The sequence below is a fragment of the Amblyraja radiata genome, unplaced genomic scaffold (genome assembly GCF_010909765.2).
Source record: "Amblyraja radiata isolate CabotCenter1 unplaced genomic scaffold, sAmbRad1.1.pri scaffold_544_ctg1, whole genome shotgun sequence".
NCBI lineage: Eukaryota > Metazoa > Chordata > Chondrichthyes > Rajiformes > Rajidae > Amblyraja > Amblyraja radiata.
The window spans coordinates 1-18,961 of NW_022630604.1; the positions used below are offsets into that span (position 1 = coordinate 1).

The window sequence follows — 18,961 nt, forward strand, 5'->3', positions numbered from 1 at the left end:
AACTGAGCCTCTCCCCACAGTTCAGCCCGAGGTGAGCATCTTCCTGTCGGGGGACGGGAGCCGCGTGTGGTGTTTCACCACGGGCTTCTACCCGCGCTCCATCGAGGTGAACCTGGTGCGGGACGGCCTGGTCCTGGGTGAGAGCCGCTCCCACGGGACGCTGCCCAACCACAACGGCACCTTCCAGCAGAGCCGCTGGGCCCACGTGGAGCCCGGGGACACGGCCCCGCTCTCCTGTCGTGTGGAGCACCCGGGGCTGTCCGAGCCCCTCGAGGTCTTCCTGGGTGAGTGGGGGCGGGGGGGGGGGGGGGGGGGGGGGGGGTGGTGCGGGCGGTTGAAGGGGAGGTGAGAGGAAAGGGGAGGGGGAGGAAGTGAGAGGTGTGAGGGCATAGAAACATAGAAAATAGGTTCAGGAGGAGGCCATGGGAGGGGTGAGGGAAGGGTTGATGTGAGTTGGAGGTGTAGGTGAGAGTGGAGGGGTAGGGCGAAGGGGAGGGATAGGTGAGGGGAGTGGATGGTGAGAAGGGGAGTGAAGAGAGGAGGGACAGGTGAGATAGGTGAGGGGATGGGTGGCTGAGAGGGGAGATGGGGTGAGAAGAGGTACGGCAGGGGAGGGAGAGTGGACGAAGTGAGAAGGGGAGGGGTGAGTGAGACGGGAGGGTTAGGTAAGAGGGGGTAGGGGAGGGGCAACCGTGAACCCGCTCTCTGTAACTCACCCGCCCTCTGTCTCGGAATCTCGGACAGTCCGCAAGTCCAGCATCAAGATGCCGCTCATTGCAGTGCTCGTTGTCCTGGCGGTGCTGGCGGTGGCCATGGGCGGAGTCCTCTACTGGAAGAAGAGACAAGGTAGTTGTGGGCGGAGACAGGGCTGCCCCTCCTGTACCCCCCGTCCCCCCCCAGGAGCAGTGGAGAGGCGCCCTCTCCGCACCCCAACCTACCTCCACGACCCCTGTCTCTCTCCACCCCCGCCTCTCCACCCCCCCCCCCCCGCCTCTCCACCCCCCACCCCCCACCCCCGCCTCTCCACCCCCCGCCTCCCCGCCGCCTCTCCCTCGCCCCCCACCCCCCCCGCCCCCGCCTCTTCGACCCCCCCTCCGCGCCTCTCCACACGCGGCAGCTGTTGAATGCGTGTGTTTAGACCAAGCTGATTTGGGCCTCGTCAGTCACCAACTGTCTCTGTGTTTTACAGCGGGGACCACCGGCTACAATCCCACCCTGTGTAAGTTCGCCTCAATTCACATTTCGATCCTTGTTGCAAATTGTTACTGTGTCTGGTGGAGGGAACCCAGGCTGCGTCCGTGTGCGCTCTACACGCGTCCCTGCGGGCGTCCGAGTGCGCTCTACACGCGTCCCTGCGGGCGTCCGAGTGCGCTCTACGCGCGTCCATGCGGGCGTCCGAGTGCGCTCTACGCGCGGTCCATGTGTCCCTACGCGGATCAGTGTGTCCGTGTGCGCTCAACGCGTGTCCCTGTGCGGGTCCGTGTGCGCTCTGCGCGCGTCTGTGTCCCTGTGCGGGTCCGTGTGTCGCTGTGCGGGTCCGTGTGTCCGTGTGCGGGTCCATGTGTCCCTGTGCGGGTCCGTGTGTCCGTGTGCGGGTCCGTGTGTCCGTGTGCGGATCCGTGTGTCCCTGTGCGGGTCCGTGTGCGGGTCCGTGTGTCCGTGTGCGGGTCCGTGTGTCCGTGTGCGCTCTGCGCGCGTCTGTGTCCCTGTGCGGGTCCGTGTGTCCCTGTGCGGGTCCGTGTGTCCCTGTGCGGGTCCGTGTGTCCCTGTGCGGGTCCGTGTGTGGGTCCGTGTGTCCCTGTGCGGGTCCGTGTGTCCGTGTGCGCTCTGCGCGCGTCTGTGTCGCTGTGCGAGTCCGTGTGTCCCTGTGCGGGTCCGTGTGTCCCTGTGCGGGTCCGTGTGTCCCTGTGCGGGTCCGTGTGTCCGTGTGCGGGTCCGTGTGTCCCTGTGCGGGTCCGTGTGTCCGTGTGCGGGTCCGTGTGTCCCTGTGCGGGTCCGTGTGTCCCTGTGCGGGTCCGTGTGTCCGTGTGCGGGTCCGTGTGTCCCTGTGCGGGTCCGTGTGTCCGTGTGCGGGTCCGTGTGTCCCTGTGCGGGTCCGTGTGTCCGTGTGCGGGTCCGTGTGTCCCTGTGCGGGTCCGTGTGTCCGTGTGCGGGTCCGTGTGTCGCTGTGCGGGTCTGCGCACGTTTCTGTCATGTGGAGTCTGCCCGCGTCCCCACAACCTCTTTGCCCACAACCGCCCCCGTGTCCGTGTGTCCCTGCGCGCGTCTGTGTGTCCCTGTGCGAGTCCGTGTGTCGCTGTGCGGGTCCGTGTGCAGGTCCGTGTGCCCGTGTGCGCTCTGTGCGAGTCCCTGCGCGCGTCCGTGTGTCCCTGTGCGAGTCCCTGCGCGCGTCCGTGTGTCCGTGTGCGGGTCCGTGTGTCGCTGTGCGGGTCCGTGTGTCCGTGTGCGTGTCTGTGTGTCCCTGTGCGGGTCTGCGCACGTTTCTGCCATGTGGAGTCTGCCCGCGTCCCCACAACCGCCCCCGTGTCCGTGCGAGTCCTCGTACCTCTGCGCGTGTCCCCGTGCTCGCGTGTACGCGCATATGGCCGTGTGTGCGCGCGTCTGGCAGTCCGCGTCTCACTGCACCCACGGCGTTGCCAGCAGACGTGTAACGCCGCTCCTTCCCTCCGCAGCCTGGGTGCGAGGGGAACATTCATCAAACTCCTCTGATACAGCCTGAGGTAGGAACCGTGCCCGGTGTGGGGGTGGGAGCTGGGGGTTGTGTGTGTGTGTGTTTCTTTTTTTTAAATATACCCCCGTAAGTGTAAGTGGAGGGTACATCCTGGGGAGGGAGGGGGGGGGAGTGAGGTTGTTCCCGGGAAGGGGTTATTCCTAATATGGGATGGGGGGCGACACAGATACGACAGTGGCATTAAAGTAGCCTTTGGATGGACATGAAGGGAGCGGAGGGGTTGGATGATGCGCAGGCAGATAGTTGACCTTGGCAGCATGGGCGGCACAGACTGTGTGGGCCGAAGGGTCTGTTGTTGTACTGTCCTGTGTTCCCGGGGTAATGGTTTTTTTTATAGCCGGTGTGGGGGCTGGGTCAGTACTACTGGTACACGGGTGGGCCCCAGGGCCGCCGGTACAGAAGCGTCAGTGGAGAACGGGCTAATTTTCCGGGGGTTCTGGTTTAGGACGGATGGGGAAGCGCCACCTGTAATCGTGGGGTGACGCGTAAGCAATGAGCGCATCTTCAGCTGAATGGTGATTTGGACTTTACGCTTCGCTCTCTGAGTCGCTGCTCATTTACTGACTGTATTGGGGGGAGGGGGGGGGTGCTGCTTTCCATACTGTTACTGCAATGGAGCAGCTGGGCTTGTACACTCTGCAGTTTAGAAGGATGAGATGGCATCTCATTGAAACATATAAGATTGTTAAGGGCTTGGACACGCTAGAGGCAGGAAACATGTTTCCAATGTTGGGGGAGTCCAGAACCAGGGGCCACAGTTTAAGAATAAGGAGTAAGCCATTTAGAATGGAGACGAGGAAACACTTTTTCTCACAGAGAATGGTGAGTCTGTGGAATTCTCTGCCTCGGAGGGCGGTGGAGGCAGGTTCTCTGGATGCTTTTAAGAGAGAGCTAGATAGGGCACTTAAAAATAGCGGAGTCAGGGGATATGGGGAGAAGGCAGGAACGGGGTTTTGATTGGGGATGATCAGCCATGATCACATTGAATGGCGGTGCTGGCTCGAAGGGCCGAATGGCCTACTCCTGCACCTGTTGTCTATTGTCTATAATGACGGTGTTCAGTAACGAACAGTCCCGATCAACATCTGGTGAGAATCGAAGCTAGAGCGTTGTAGCGCAGGTTGACCCGAGGCTCGAAACCGGTCGAGGGACGGAGTGGGATGGGATCCTGGCGTAGAGGCGACACATCCACCCGTGAACTGAATATGTCCACCCCGGTATACATTGACGGCGCTGGAGTTTGAAAAGTTAAAGTACTGAGGAGTAATCATCACCAGCAACCTGTCCGGGTCCAGCCCGATAATTCCCTCTTGTACCCTCTCCCATCAGACTAGAGGCACATGAGTGTGAAAAAGCACACCTGCCGATTCAGGGACAGTTTCTTCCCAGCTGTAATCAGCTAACTGAACCGTCCTATCAAAAAGGCACAACAGAGGATGTACTTGGCAGCTGAGGAAACACACTCTGCCATAGGCAATGATGGTCCAATTCTATACGGCCATCGTAGAGTCTGTTCTCGCCTTCTCCATCATGGTCTGGTTTGGCTCAGCCACCAAGCCCGACACCTGGAGGCTGCAGCGAATCGTCCGATCAGCAGACAAGATTATTGGCTGCAACCTTCCCTCCGATGATGAACTGTACACTGCAAGTGCCAGGAAGTGTGCGGGCAAGATCATCTCTGACCCCTCTCACCCTGGCCACAAACTCTTTGAACCACTTCGCACTGGAAGGCGACTCCGGACTGTCAAAGCTGCCACAGCCAGACATAAAAACAGATTTTATCCACGAGTAGTTGCTCTACTCAACAGCCAAAAATCTGTAGCCTCCCTTTGATCTGGTATTTTGTTGGTTCACATGCTTGATCAATGGTGTTTTATCATTAATGTTTTATTATTATTAATGTTTAGTGTTTTCTGAGATTCGTAACTGTCACGGTGTGTCATGTTGTTACTTGTGGGCGGAGCACCAAGGCAAATTCCTTGTATGTGAATACTTGGCCAATAAACTTACTTGCTATCACCAACTAGAGAGCGCTGCTCCCCCGTGCTCCCGTCTACCACTCGTACAACAATGAATCTGACTTTATCTTGCACATTACACCGTTTATTCTGTATGTGAACACTGTGGACGGCTATGATTACAATCATGTTTAATAGTTCCGTTGATTGGATAGCATGTAACAAAAAAGCGTTTCATTATACCTCGATGCCGGAGACAATAATAAACGAACTTAATCTAAACTAATTACCGGTCACCTCTTCTGCAAACTAGGCAACAGCGGACTGGTTTAACGGCGCCGCCGTTTCTCAGTTCCCATCATCAGTTCCCGCCTCTGACCCTGGGGCAGATCCTCCCAGGTTCTCCCACCCTCCCTTCCTCATACTGAACCCACCCGGATCCTCGCCTGTCCATTCCCTCCACAGACGCTGCCTGACCCGCTGAGTTGTCCCAGCACTCTGTGTTTCGCTCACATTCCCAGCCGTTTCCCGGCTCCTGCTGCCCTCGCCGCGGCCGGTGAGGGTGAATGAACACCGTGTGTGTCAGGGTCGGGACGTCACCGTCTTGTCGAGCTGTGCTGCATCTTCATGGAGTTACCCCGAGCTCCCCCCGTTCCCCAATACTCACCGCGACCTTCTCCATTCACCGCGTGTGGCCGCCCCTTACTGCTCCTCTCAAAGCGCTTCAGCTCGCACTGACCGGGACTCACTTCTCCCCGCCCCTGCCCTGCCCAAGTTAACAGCTGACCCACGTCACCCTGTACACCCCCCACCCCCGGTAACAACGCCGGTCCGTTTGTGGTTTCCCTGTCAAATTACCTCAGGGTTAAGTTATGTTCTTTGTTAGAAAAGCATCCAGTCATATACAGTGGAAACAGGCCCCTCGGCCCAAATTTCCCAAGGCGACCAACATCTCTACACGAGCCCCACCTGCCCGCGCTTGGCCCATATCATTCTAAATCTGCTCCATCCATCCACGTACTTATCCAAATGTCATTTTACTTAAAAAGTAAAACTATTCACGGCCACTCTCCGGTCCGCCCGTCACACGCCCCCGACTCCCGGACACGAACTGCCATTCCTTGTCCGTCCCCCGGACATGGCGACCTCTATCCCCCACGACCCAGACACAAACCCCGCAACTCACTTCCCCTTGACCCGGGAACCCCCCCCCCCCCCCCCCCCCCCCCCCCCCCCACCTCCTCGACACGCAAACCCTGTTACCCGAACATCGGACCGCATCAGATACACGGAGTCCAACACCAGATAGGGAACCCAGGTCCCCAACCCCACTCAACCCCTCTTGGACTAGAGACCCGGGCCACCCACCCCTTGGACACAACCTCCTTCCTCCCACAGACAGGGAGCCCCCCATCCCGGACAATTCCGCTCCCACTCCGGGCGCCAACACTCCACCCGTCTCCCTACCGCCGAGACACAGCTCTCCGACGTTAGCCCGCGCCTGCTCCCCGACACCGACCTCCCGCTCCCGACCCCGGTCACCTCGTCCCCCTAATGGGGAGCCCCCGTCCCGGCCGCGAGCATCCCCCTCCTTCCCCGAACACAGGGCACTGAGCCCCGGGACACGAACACCCTCTCACGGAGCCCAGCACCCCGGACACAGATCCATCATCCAGAGTCTCTTCCCTGGATATAACCCGACATGGAGCCACCCCCACAGGCAGAGAAGCCCCGGGCCCGGACTTCTTCGTGTGGCGCCCACGGTGGCTGCCACGGTGAACTCCTCCTTGCTGTGTTTGTTCCTTTATGTCGTCTGTGAACATCCCACAAAGATCACATTCATTAACATCAGATATTCGGTACCTCCTAATACCGTTCCGGATTTCTCTCACTCGCTGGATTATTTGGACATACTCGGCGGCGGGGCTGTGGCTGTGTTCAATGTCTTGAGACGGAGGAGGACCCGTGGGAAGCGCTCTGGAGCACTCACCCGACTCCGGCGTCTACACCACTCTCGGGTATATTCCTTGCAAATCTACGTTCTCTCAACAACAAAGTGCACGAACTGCAACTCCTGTGCCAAACAAACAAGGACTTATCTCAAGCCGCTGCCCTGTGCTTCACCGAGACCTGGCTGTGTGAGTGGACCCCGGACAATGCGTTGCAATTGGCTGGCTTTCAGCTGCACAGAGCGAACTGCGAAGCGGAGGCAGCGGGCAAATCAAGAGGCTGCGGAATATGCTTTTATACGAACCAGGGCTGGTTCCGCTTCTTGCGTTTGAGGCAGCAGACGTTATGTAACGCCTTCCAGTTCAATGTGCTGTGTCAGGACCATGTGGTCTACCCCTCCACCAGGGGGGGGGGGGGGGTGGCGGAGGACAGCACAGTCGAAAATAACGTGTTGCGCTGTTTGCTAGTCTGCTCCACACACGTAGGTGCAGCGACATCACGGAACCGTCTAACTTATTTTCTCTTAATCTGGAATCTTTTTTTATAAATTGAAAACCCTTTTATTTTCCGAGGGAATTTATCTATGTTGTACCTCTGGAGTTTACACCCCTCCCCCCAGTAGCGGACCTACATTTTTGTGGCCCTGAAGCTTGAGCTGTTATGAGGGGCCCCTTCACAATCAGCAACCACTGTTATCTTCTTCAAAGGGGTTGTTCCTCGACAGATCACCACACATTTTAATTTGTCATAAATGTTAATAGTGTTTTAAATTACTTATAATTATTTTATATTAAATATATTTAGAATGAAACATCCTAAATTTGAACGTTTTTTGTTTACAGCTAGCCTACATGATACATTAATAACTATTATTTTGTATTGAATTACACTATATTATTAAAATTATTATATTTTTAAAACCCCTTTTCATACAGTAGACCCAAAATGTTTAAGCAATGTGGACTAAGCATGATATTCATCTCCAGAAAAAAAGTAGGAAGTATTGGCCGGGAGTTGCAGGACGCTGGCTAGGCCCACGATGGGGTTCAGGGGCAGTGCCCCGGTGGGGGTTCAGGGGCAGTGCCCACGGTGGGGTTTCAGGGGCAGTGCCCACGGTGGGGGTTCAGGGGCAGTGCCCCGGTGGGGTACAGGGGCAGTGCCCCGGTGGGGGTTCAGGGGCAGTGCCCCGGTGGGGGTTCAGGGGCAGTGCCCCGGTGGGGTACAGGGGCAGTGCCCACGGTGGGGGTTCAGGGGGCAGTGCCCCGGTGGGGGTTCAGGGGCAGTACCCCGGTGGGGGTTCAGGGGGCAGTGCCCCTGTGGGGGTTCAGGGGGCAGTGCCCCGGTGGGGGTTCAGGGGGCAGTGCCCACGGTGGGGGTTCAGGGGCAGTGCCCACGGTGGGGGTTCAGGGGGCAGTGCCACGGTGGGGTTCAGGGGCAGTGCCCCGGTGGGGGTTCAGGGGCAGTGCCCACGGTGGGGTCTAGGGGCAGTGCCACGGTGGGGTCCAGGGGTCAGTGCCCACGGTGGGGGTTCAGGGGGCAGTGCCACGGTGGGGTCCAGGGGCAGTGCCATGGTGGGGGTTCAGGGGCAGTGCCACGGTGGGGTCCAGGGGTAGTGCCCCGGTGGGGTCCAGGGGGCAGTGCCCACGGTGGGGGTTCAGGGGGCAGTGCCACGGTGGGGTCCAGGGGCAGTGCCACGGTGGGGGTTCAGGGGGCAGTACCCCTGTGGGGGTTCAGGGGGCAGTGCCCCGGTTGGGGTTCAGGGGGCAGTGCCCCGGTTGGGGTTCAGGGGGCAATGCTGCAAAGCTCCTGCATTTTCAATAAATTGAAAGTGATTCTCAAGCTTTCTGCTGATAGTTTACATAACAGAAGCTTAGAATTTTTCAAACACATAAGCAGTAAAATAACCCTCAAAATATATATATTTCATGATATAGATAATAGACAATAGGTCCACGAGAATGGCATTCGGCCCTTCGAGCCAGCACCCCCACCCAACATTGAGTTCCCCCAATTTGGCTAGCCTGTGCTGTCCCCTCCCCTTCCTTCACCCTCTAGCTGTCTCCTCCCACCCTCCCATCCGCCCGCCCTCGGGCTCCTCCTCCTCCCTTTTTCCTTCTTTCTTTCCCCACCCCCCATCAGTCTGAAGAAGGGTTTCGGCCCGAAACGTCGCCTATTTCCTTCGCTCCATAGATGCTGCTGCACCCGCTGAGTTCCTCCAGCAAGTTTGTGTACCCCCATTCTGATCATGGCTGATCATCCACAATCAGTACCCCATTCCTGCCTTCTCCCCAGAACCCTTGACTCCGCTATCTTTAAGAGCTCTATCTTTCTCTTGAAAGCCTCCACAGAATTGGCCTCCACCGCCTGAAGCAGGGTATTCCACAGATTCACAACTCTCTGTGTGAAAAAGTATTTCCTCATCTCCTTTCTAAATTGCCTACCCCTTGTTCTTAAACTGTGGCCCCTGGTGCTGGACTCTCCCAGCTTTGGAAACATGTTTCCTGCCTTTAGCGTGTCCAAACCCTTAATAATCTTATATGTTTCAATAAAATGGCCTCATACAGCTAAAAAAATCTTTACAAAAAATATGTTACCTGAAATGTCTCTTTGCCTAGCACTGAGATGAGAAAAAACTTTTTCACCCAGAGTTGTGAATTTGTGGAATTCTTTGCCACAGAAGGTAGTGGTCTCGTCTCCTTCAGCAGCACCTTGGTCTCCCTTCCCGAGCTCAGACACCCACTTCTCCTCACCTCACCTATGCTCACTTCCCATCACCTACACCTCGACTAATCCCCTCGCCTCACTAAACCCCTCGCATCGACGATACCTCACTACCAAACTACTCCTCACACCTAAACCTTGCCTCGCCTCAACTAAACCGCACCTCACTAAACCTCGCCTCAACTAAGCCGCACCTCACTAAACCTCGCCCCTCAAATAAACCTCACACCCCACCTCAACTTAACTAAATCTCCCACCTCACGACTAAACTCCACCTGACACCTAATCCCCGCCTCAACTAATCATCTCACATACAGCCTGTCTGCAGTCTGCAAAGACTGGGCCACTACCATGTCCACTACCCACCCCCACCTTGCTGCCAACATCAGTCTGGCCACTTCTCCATCACTAACAATAGCAATTGAAGAGGTGGAAAAGCTAATCAGGAGACAGAATAGCCGGAAAACTCCAGGACCGGTCAATGTTTCCCCCTGTACCCTCAAGCTCTGTGTTGAAGAACTGGCACCAGTCTACACAGACATGTTTAACCAGTCCCTGCAAACCTGTACTGTCCCTGGCTGCTTCAAAGTCTCCACTATTGTTCCCGTACCCAAAAAGCCAAGGATTACTGATCTCAATGACTACAGGCCTGTCGCACTGACCTCTGTAGTCATGAAGACCCTTGAAAGACTTGTGCTGGAAAAAAATCACAAACCCCCTGCAGTTTGCATACCATGCCAATAGATCAGTGGATGATGCTGTCAACCTGGGCCTGCACTTCATCCTCCAGCACCTAGACCGCCAGGGGACCTGTGCAAGGATTTTGTTTGTTGATTTTAGCTCTGCATTCAACACCATTGTGCCAGAGCTACTACACTCCACACTCTCCCAGTTGACTGTCTGAACCCCTCTGTCAGTAGATCACCAACTTCCTGACAGACAGGAAGCAACATGTGAGGCTGGGAAAGCACCTCAGACCCGCCGACCCTCAGCGTAGGAGCACCGCAAGGCTGTGTACTCTCTCCTCTCCTCTACTCTCTCTACACCAACGACTGCACCTCCTCAGACACCTCTGTCAAGCTTCTCAAGTTTGCAGACAACACAACCCTAGTTGGACTGATACAGGATGGGGAGGAATCTGCCTACAGACAGGAAGTGTCACAGCTGGCGTCCTGGTGCTATTGCAACAACCTGGAGCTCAATGCTCTTAAGACAGTGGAATTGATTGTAGATTTTAGGAGAGCTCCCCCTCCCCTAACTCCACTCACCATCAACAACACCACAGTCACATATGTGTAGTATTTTAAGTTCCTTGGAACCATCATCTCCAAGGACCTTAAATGGGGCTACCATCGACTCCACAGTCAAAAATGCACAACAGAGGATGTACTTCCTGCGGCAGCTGAGGAAACACAATCTGCCACAGGCAATGATGGTCTAATTCTACACGGCCATCATAGAGTCTGTCACCTTCTCCATCATGGTCTGGTTTGGCTCAGCCACCAAGCACGACATCCGGAGGCTGCAGCGAATCGTCCGATCAGCTGAGAAGGTTGTTTGCTGTAACCTTCCCTCATGAACGAACTGTACACCGCAGGGGCCAGGAAGTGAATGGGTAAGATCATCTCTGAACCCTCTCACCTTGGACTCAAACTCTATGAAGCACTTCCCTCTGGAAGCACTTCCCTTCCCTGTGCCCCCTTCTCCGTGCCCCTCTAGTATGTCTTCCCCCTTTCTCTGTTTCCCCCTCTCTCTTTCTCTCCCTCTCTCCATCCCTTCTTTCTGTCTCCTACCTTTTCCCCGTCACCTCCCTCTATCCCCCTCTCCATCTCCATCCTCAGTCTCTCCCCTCTCTCTGTCACCTCCCTCTATCCCCCCCCTCTGTCTCCACCCTCAGTCTATCCCCTCTCTCCGTCTCACCCCTCTGTCTCCCCCTCTGTCTCCACCCTCAGTCTATCCCCTCTCTCTGTCTCACCCCTCTGTCTCCCCCTTAAGGAAGTGACTTTAGAAATCATGGACGCATTGATTATCATTTCCCATTGTTCTATAGATTCAGGGTCAGTTCCTGCTGCATTTCGGTGTCTACTGCATTTCGTCGTCTCTGTACTGTACACTGACAATGACAATTAAAGTTGAATCTGAATCTGAATCTGATTGGCGGGTAGCTAATGTTATCCCACTTTTTAAGAAAGGCGGGAGAGAGAAAGCAGGGAATTATAGACCAGTTAGCCTGACATTGGTGGTGGGGAAGATGCTGATGTCAATTATAAACGATGAAATAGCCGCACATTTGGATAGCAGTAACAGGATCGGTCAGCATGGATTTACTAAAGGGAAATCATGCTAGACTAATCTGGAATATTTTGAGGATGTAACTATGAAACTGGACAAGGGAGAGCCAGTGGATGTAGTGTAGCTGGACCTTCAGAAAGTCTTTGATAAGGTCCCACGTAGGAGACATGGCAACATTAGAGCACATGGTATTGGGGGTAGGGTTCTGACATGGATAGAAAATTGGTTGGAGGGCAGGAAACAAAGAGTAAGGATTAACGGGTCCCTTTCAGTATGGCAGGCAGTGACTAGTGGGGTACCACAAGGCTCGATGCTGGGACCGCAGCTATTTACAATATTTATGAATGATTTAGATGAAAGTGTTAACAGTAACATTAGCAAATTTGCAAATGACACAAAGCTGGGTGGCAGTGTGAACTGTGAGGAGGATGCAGGGTGACTTGGACTGGTTGGGTGAGTGGACAGATGCATGGCAGATGCAGTTTAATGTGGATAAATGTGAGGTTCTCCACCTTGGTGGCAAGAACATGAAGACAGATTATTATCTGAATGGTGTCAAATTGGGAAAAGGGGAAGTACAACTGGGTGTCCTTGTTCATCAGTCCCTGAAAGTAAGCATGCAGGTACAGCAGGCAGTGAAGAAAGCTAATGGAATGTTGGCCTTCATACGAAGAGGAGTTGAGTATATGAGCAAAGATGTTCTTCTGCAGTTGTACAGAGCCCTAGTGAAACCACACCTGGAATATTGTGTGCAGTTTTGGTCTATTAATTTGAGGAACGACATTCTTGCTATTGACGGAGTGTGGCATAGGTTCACTGGCACTGGACCATACCTCTATCCAGCCCACTGGCACTGTCCAGCCCACTGGCACGGTCCAGCCCACTGGCACTGTCCAGCCCATGGCACTGTCCAGCCCACTGGCACTGGACCATACCTCTGTCCAGCCCACTGGCACTGTCCAGCCCACTGGCACTGTCCAGCCCACTGGCACTGTCCAGCCCACTGGCACTGTCCAGCCCACTGGCACTGTCCAGCCCACTGGCACTCTCCAGCCCACTGGCACTCTCCAGCCCACTGGCACTGTCCAGCCCACTGGCACTGGACCATACCACTGTTCAACCCACTGGCACTGGATCCTACCACTGTCTAGCCCACTGGCGCTGGAGCCACTGTCTGAACCACCGGCACTGAACCCACCTCTGTCAGGACCACAGGCACTGAATCCCACCTGCATCCAGTCCACGTGTAGAAAGGAACTACAAGATGTTGGTTTAAACCGTGGACACAAAATGCTGGAGTAACTCAACGGACAGGCAGGCAGCATCTCACGGGAATGGACCCATTCCTTCTCTGCAGAGATGCTGCCTGTCCCGCTGAGTTACTCCAGCAACTTCTGCACTCAGTCCACTGCGGACTGAAATAGAAGGACTGCGCGCTGCCTTTAGGCGGCAGCAGCAGCAGCGGCGGATTTATTCAAAGACCGAAACTCAACCTGTACAGCCTCGCTCTACCCAGCAACTGGTGACTCACAGCCGCCCTCGGCTCCCATTGGCCAGCGCCACGACTGGCAGCCGCGCCCCGCTGAAGCTTTCGAGCGAAGGTGAAACCGGTGGAAATCCCCTGGTAGCGTGGGGGAGGGGGAGGGGAGAGAGGGGGAGGGGAGTGGGGGAGGGGAGAGAGAGGGGGAGGGGGAGGGGGAGGGGGAGGGGGAGGGGAGGGAGAGAGGGGGAGGGGAGAGGGGGAGGGGGAGGGGAGAGAGGGGGAGAGGAAAGGCAAGGGGCATGGATGGCGGTAAAGGGGGTTTAGGAGACAACAATGGGGGAGAGAGATCAAGGGGACAAGAGATGAGGGGGGCAGAGGGGGCAAAGGGGAGGGGAACAGGTGACGGGTCGGGGAGTGGGCAATGGGGAAGTGGAGGGGGGGGGGGGGGATTCTGTACTAGCTGTAACCTTTATCCTGTATGTGTGCACTGTGCACCCATTGATTTTATTCATGTACAGTATATTTGAGAAGGAACTGCAGATGCTGGATCAATCGAAGGTAGACAAAATGCTGGAGGAACTCAGCGGGTGAGGCAGCATCTGTGGAGGGGAGGAATGGGTGAGGTTTCGCGTCCAGACCATTCTTCAGTCTGAATATAGTACCTCATCCCCTTTCACCTCTTATCCCTGGCCTTAAACCAATGCCCTTTGTTTTAAACCAGCTTCTGAAGTTCTCTCCCAGGCCTTTAGTTGAGTTTAGTTTAGGGATACAGCACAGAAACAGGCCCTTCGGCCCACCGAGTCCGTGCCGACCAGTGGTCCCCGCACACTAACACTATCCTACACACACTAGGGACAATTTACATTTTTACCAAGACAATTAACCAACAAACCTGTACCTTTTGGAGTGAGGGAGAAAACCGGAGGTCACAGAGAAAATCCACTTAGTTCATGGGGCGAACGTACAAACTCCGCACAGACAGCGTCACTAGTCAGGATTGAACCCGGGTCTCTGGCTCTGTAAGGCAGCAACTCTACCACTACGCCACCATGCTGCCCGATGGGAAAAGGTGCTATATCCACACTGAAGAGACACTTCGATAGGTACATAGATAGGAAATGTTCAGAAAGGTATGGGCCCAATGCGGGCAAATGCGACTAGCCTAGAGTGGCCGGCATGAATGAGGGGCCGAATGGCCTGTTTCCATGGCGTATGACTTTGTCATGAAAAAAAGAGCAGCCTTTTAGAGCTCAGCGGTTCGAGCAGCATCTGTGGAGATGAAGGGTAGAAAAGGGTCTGTGGCGGATTCAGACTGAGACTCTGCATCAGGGTCTGTTAATGCTGGGTCTCCACCTGAAACATCAACATGCACCGTTTCCACCACGGATCCCTTTTCCAGATTCCAGCAGTCTCTTGTGCCCACACCGACACCGAGCTTTGCCCAACGCCTCCAGCACCTTTTTGCTGTTAAGAGAATCAGTCTTTATTCAACAAGGAGAGATGAGCAGTATCTCTCCCGTGCCCTTACCCCACACAGACTGACCAGTTCAATAGGCAATAGACAAAAGGTGCAGGAGTAGGCCTTTTGGCCCCTCGAGCCGGCACCGCCATTCAATGTGATCATGGCTGGTCATGCCCAATCAGTTCCTGCATTCTCCCCATATCCCCTGACTCCGCTATTTTTAAGAGCCCTATCTAGCTCTCTTGAAAGCATCCAGAGAGCCTGCCTCCACTGCCCTCTGAGGCAGAGAATTCCACAGACTCACCACTCTCTGTGAGAAAATGTGTTTCCTCATCTCCGTTCTAAATGGCTTAATCCTTATTCCTAAACTGTGGCCCCTGGTTCTGGACTCCCCCAACATCAGGAACATGTTTCCTGCCTCTAGCGTGTCCACGCCCTTAACAATCTTATATGTTTCAATGAGATACCCTCTCATCCTTCTCAACTCCAGAGCGTACAAGCCCAGCTGCTCCATTCTCTCAGCATACGACAGTCCCGCCAACCCGGGAATTAACCTTGTAAACCTACGCTGCACTCCCTCAATAGCAAGAATGTCCTTCCTCAAATTAGGTCTCACTAGGGCTCTGTACAACTGCAGAAGGACCTCTTTGCTCCTATATTCGATTACTGTTGTTATTAAGGCCAACATGCTATTGGCTTTCTTCACTGCCTGCTGTACCTACATGCTTACTTTCATAGATCCCATTGTATTTCCCATTTTCCCAACTTGACACCATTTAGAGAGCAGTTCAGCCCCACGATGCTCCCACATTCACAGTGATGACCACGGGTCACTGGTTACATGACTGTCCACTGACACCCCCTCTGTCCAGTGCACTTGCACAGACACTCCTTCTGAACAGTGCACTGGCACAGGTATGGTCTGCTACTTTATTTGTTACCTGTATCGAGTTACAGGGAAATTCAATTTAAGATACAGTTCAGTACAATTACCACTATTCATAACGACTTAGATCCATATTAGAGAAGCATTACAGATACAGTGCTAGTGTACAGCAGTAGTACAGTGAGACAGAATACAAAGTTGCCAGTTTGGCGCCATGTTCAAGTCCCAGTTGTTGTAAGTGCAGGGATCTTGATCTGACCATGAAGGTCTGTTGTCCTTGCGGCGTTGCAGGGTTGGCCTGGCCAAGCATAGCCGTGGTGTCCTCCACTCCTGTAGTCCACGTCTGTCTGGTCCACGTGCTTGGCCTCTTGGAACAGCGCCCAGTCCAGCCGAGCCCCAGGCAGCTGCAGGGCCTCCAGCGGCCCACTCCCCCGTCGAGGCTGTGCTCTCACTCCCACAGCCAGTCTGAAGATGGGTTGCCATAGGCCCTCGATATGTGGTGGACAAGCCAGGCCTTCCAGGCTGGCCCTTGGTCTACGGGCCACAGCTCCCTGGGATAATGCGCTCTTTCCCACTGTCCACTCCACTGGCACAGAGACCCCCTCTGTCCGCCGGCACAGAGTGTCTGGTCCACCACCATGACATCTCCTCTGACCAGTCCATTGGTGCCACACTCTTCCTCTGTCCAGTTTGCATGGGACCTCGTTGATAGTAATGTATATATAAATGACTTGAACATAAATGCAGATGGCTTGAATAGTACATTGCTGACAGCCCCAAGACGTGGACAGGGAGGTAAATTGTCAAAGTATCCCGTGTGACAGAGATTAACGACAGAATGAGTGGAGAAATGGTTGAAGGAGTTTAACCCAAGCAACTGTGAGATGTTACACTTTTGGAATTCAAATGCAAGGAATGATTAATAGCATGATCTTTAACAACATTGATGTACATTGATCTGTGGGTCCAAATGGAAGGCAATTTATATTAAGAGGACTGCAATACAAAACTGAGATGTAATGCTGAGGCTCTATAAGGCGCAAGTGGCCACATTTGGAGTACTGTTAGTAAATGTGGGCCCCATATCTGAGGAAGGGTGTGTTGGCTCTGGAGAGGGTCCAGAGGAGGTTTACATGAACAATTCCAGGAATGTGGGTTAGCACATGATGAGTGTTTGACAGCACTGGGCTTCCACTCAATGTAGTGTAGAAGGTTGAGGGGGGACCTCATTGATACTTACAGAATGAAGAAAATAACAGTGAATGTGGAAAGGATGTTTGCACTGGTGGGAGAGTGGAAGCCCAGAGGTCATAGGCTCAGAATTAAAGGGCATTCTTTTAAAAAGGAGGGCTGTGGAGGCCAGGTCAGTGGATATTTTTAAGGCAGAGACTACACCAACCAGCGATCCCCACACATTAATACTGTCCTACACACACTTGGCAAAAATTTACACATACACCAAGCCAATTAACCTACATACCTGTATGTCTTTGGAGTTCGGGAGGAAACTGAGGATCTCAGTGAAAACCCATGCGGTCAAGGGCAGAACGTACAAACTCTGTACCGACAGCACCCAACGTTGGGATCGAACCCGGGCCTCCGGTGCTGCGAGCGCTGTAAGACGGCAACTTTACATGAACATGGCTTGTGGCTTGCCGTCATATATATGCAAGGAATCGAGGTACAGGATCATGTCCGGCAGAGATTAGTTTAACTTGGTTATTGTTCAGCAGAGTCAATGTTGACCAAAGGGCCTGTTCCTATGCTGTACACTAGCACAGGACACTTCCTCTGTCTGGTCTATTGCTTAACTCTGTCCAGCCCACTGGCACTGGAGACACTGTCTGAACCACTGGCACTGGAGCCACTGTCTGAACCACTGGCACTGGTCCTACCTCTGTCTGGACACTGACACTGGACCCAGGGCTGTCTTAACGCAGTTGCCCAGGGCCCCACGAGCATAGGGGCCCCATACTAATCTATGTATTGTAGAATGTTATTGTAGAACATGAAAACGGAGAAGAACATCGCAAGTGCATGACGGCATATTTGATACGGCATAAAGAAACTGCAAGTGTTGGGGCCCAGTGCACTGCTTTGCCCGGGGGGCTATAATGCTGTTAAGACGGCCCTGACTGGACCCATGTGTATTCAGGTCACCGGCACTGAACCCACCTCTGTCAGGACCACAGGCACTGAATCCCACCTGCATCCAGTCCACGTGTAGAAAGGAACTACAAGATGTTGATTTAAACCGTGGACACAAAATGCTGGAGTAACTCAACGGACATCAGGCAGCATCTCACGGGAATGGACCCATTCCTTCTCTCCAGAGATGCTGCCTGTCCCGCTGAGTTACTCCAGCACTTCTGCACTCAGTCCACTGCGGACTGAAATAGAAGGACTGCGCGCTGCCTTTAGGCGGCAGCAGCAGCGGCGGCGGCGGAGTTATTCAAAGACAGAAACTCAACCTGTACAGCCTCGCTCTACCCAGCAACTGGTGACTCACAGCCGCCCTCGGCTCCCATTGGCCAGCGCCACGACTGGCAGCCGCGCCCCGCTGAAGCTTTCGAGCGAAGGTGAAACCGGTGGAAATCCCCTGGTAGCGTGGGGGAGGGGAGGGGAGAGAGGGGGAGGGGGAGGGGAGAGAGGGGGAGGGGGAGGAGGAGGGGAGAGAGGGAGGGGGAGGGGGAGGGGGAGGGGGAGGGGAGAGAGGGGGAGAGGAAAGGCAAGGGGCAGGGATGGAGTAAAGGGGGTTTAGGAGACAACAATGGGGGAGAGAGATCAAGGGGACAAGAGATGAGGGGGGCAGAGGGGGCAAAGGGGAGGGGAACAGGTGACGGGTCGGGGAGTGGGCAATGGGGAAGTGGAGGGGGGGGGGGGGGATTCTGTACTAGCTGTAACCTTTATCCTGTATGTGTGCACTGCGCACCCATTGATTTTATTCATGTACAGTATATTTGAGAAGGAACTGCAGATGCTGGATCAATCGAAGGTAGACAAAATGCTGGAGGAACTCAGCGGGGGAGGCAGCATCTATGGAGGGGAGGAATGGGTGAGGTTTCGGGTCCAGACCATTCTTCAGTCTGGATATAGAACCTCATCCCCTTTCACCTCTTATCCCTGGCCTTAAACCATGGCCTTTGTTTTAAACCAGCTTCTGAAGTTCTCTCCCAGGCCTTTAGTTGAGTTTAGTTTAGGGATACAGCACAGAAACAGGCCCTTCGGCCCACCGAGTCCGTGCCGACCAGTGGTCCCCGCACACTAACACTATCCTACACACACTAGGGACAATTTACATTTTTACCAAGACAATTAACCAACAAACCTGTACCTTTTGGAGTGAGGGAGAAAACCGGAGGTCACAGAGAAAATCCACTTAGTTCATGGGGCGAACGTACAAACTCCGCACAGACAGCGTCACTAGTCAGGATTGAACCCGGGTCTCTGGCTCTGTAAGGCAGCAACTCTACCACTA

General features: G+C 54.5%; 1 protein-coding gene across 1 annotated transcript; it reads left to right on the forward strand.

Annotated features, from left to right (window-relative positions):
• Positions 1 to 7: 7 nt before the first annotated feature.
• On the forward strand, positions 8 to 3,208 carry LOC116970125 (IgG receptor FcRn large subunit p51-like; the record flags this gene model as incomplete). The annotated part of the gene is made up of 5 exons (XM_033016847.1): positions 8 to 284; positions 745 to 846; positions 1,190 to 1,219; positions 2,673 to 2,720; positions 3,117 to 3,208. Coding segments are annotated over 4 exons (456 nt in total), but the record flags the coding sequence as incomplete, so codon positions are not given.
• Between the last annotated feature and the right edge of the window lie 15,753 nt (positions 3,209 to 18,961).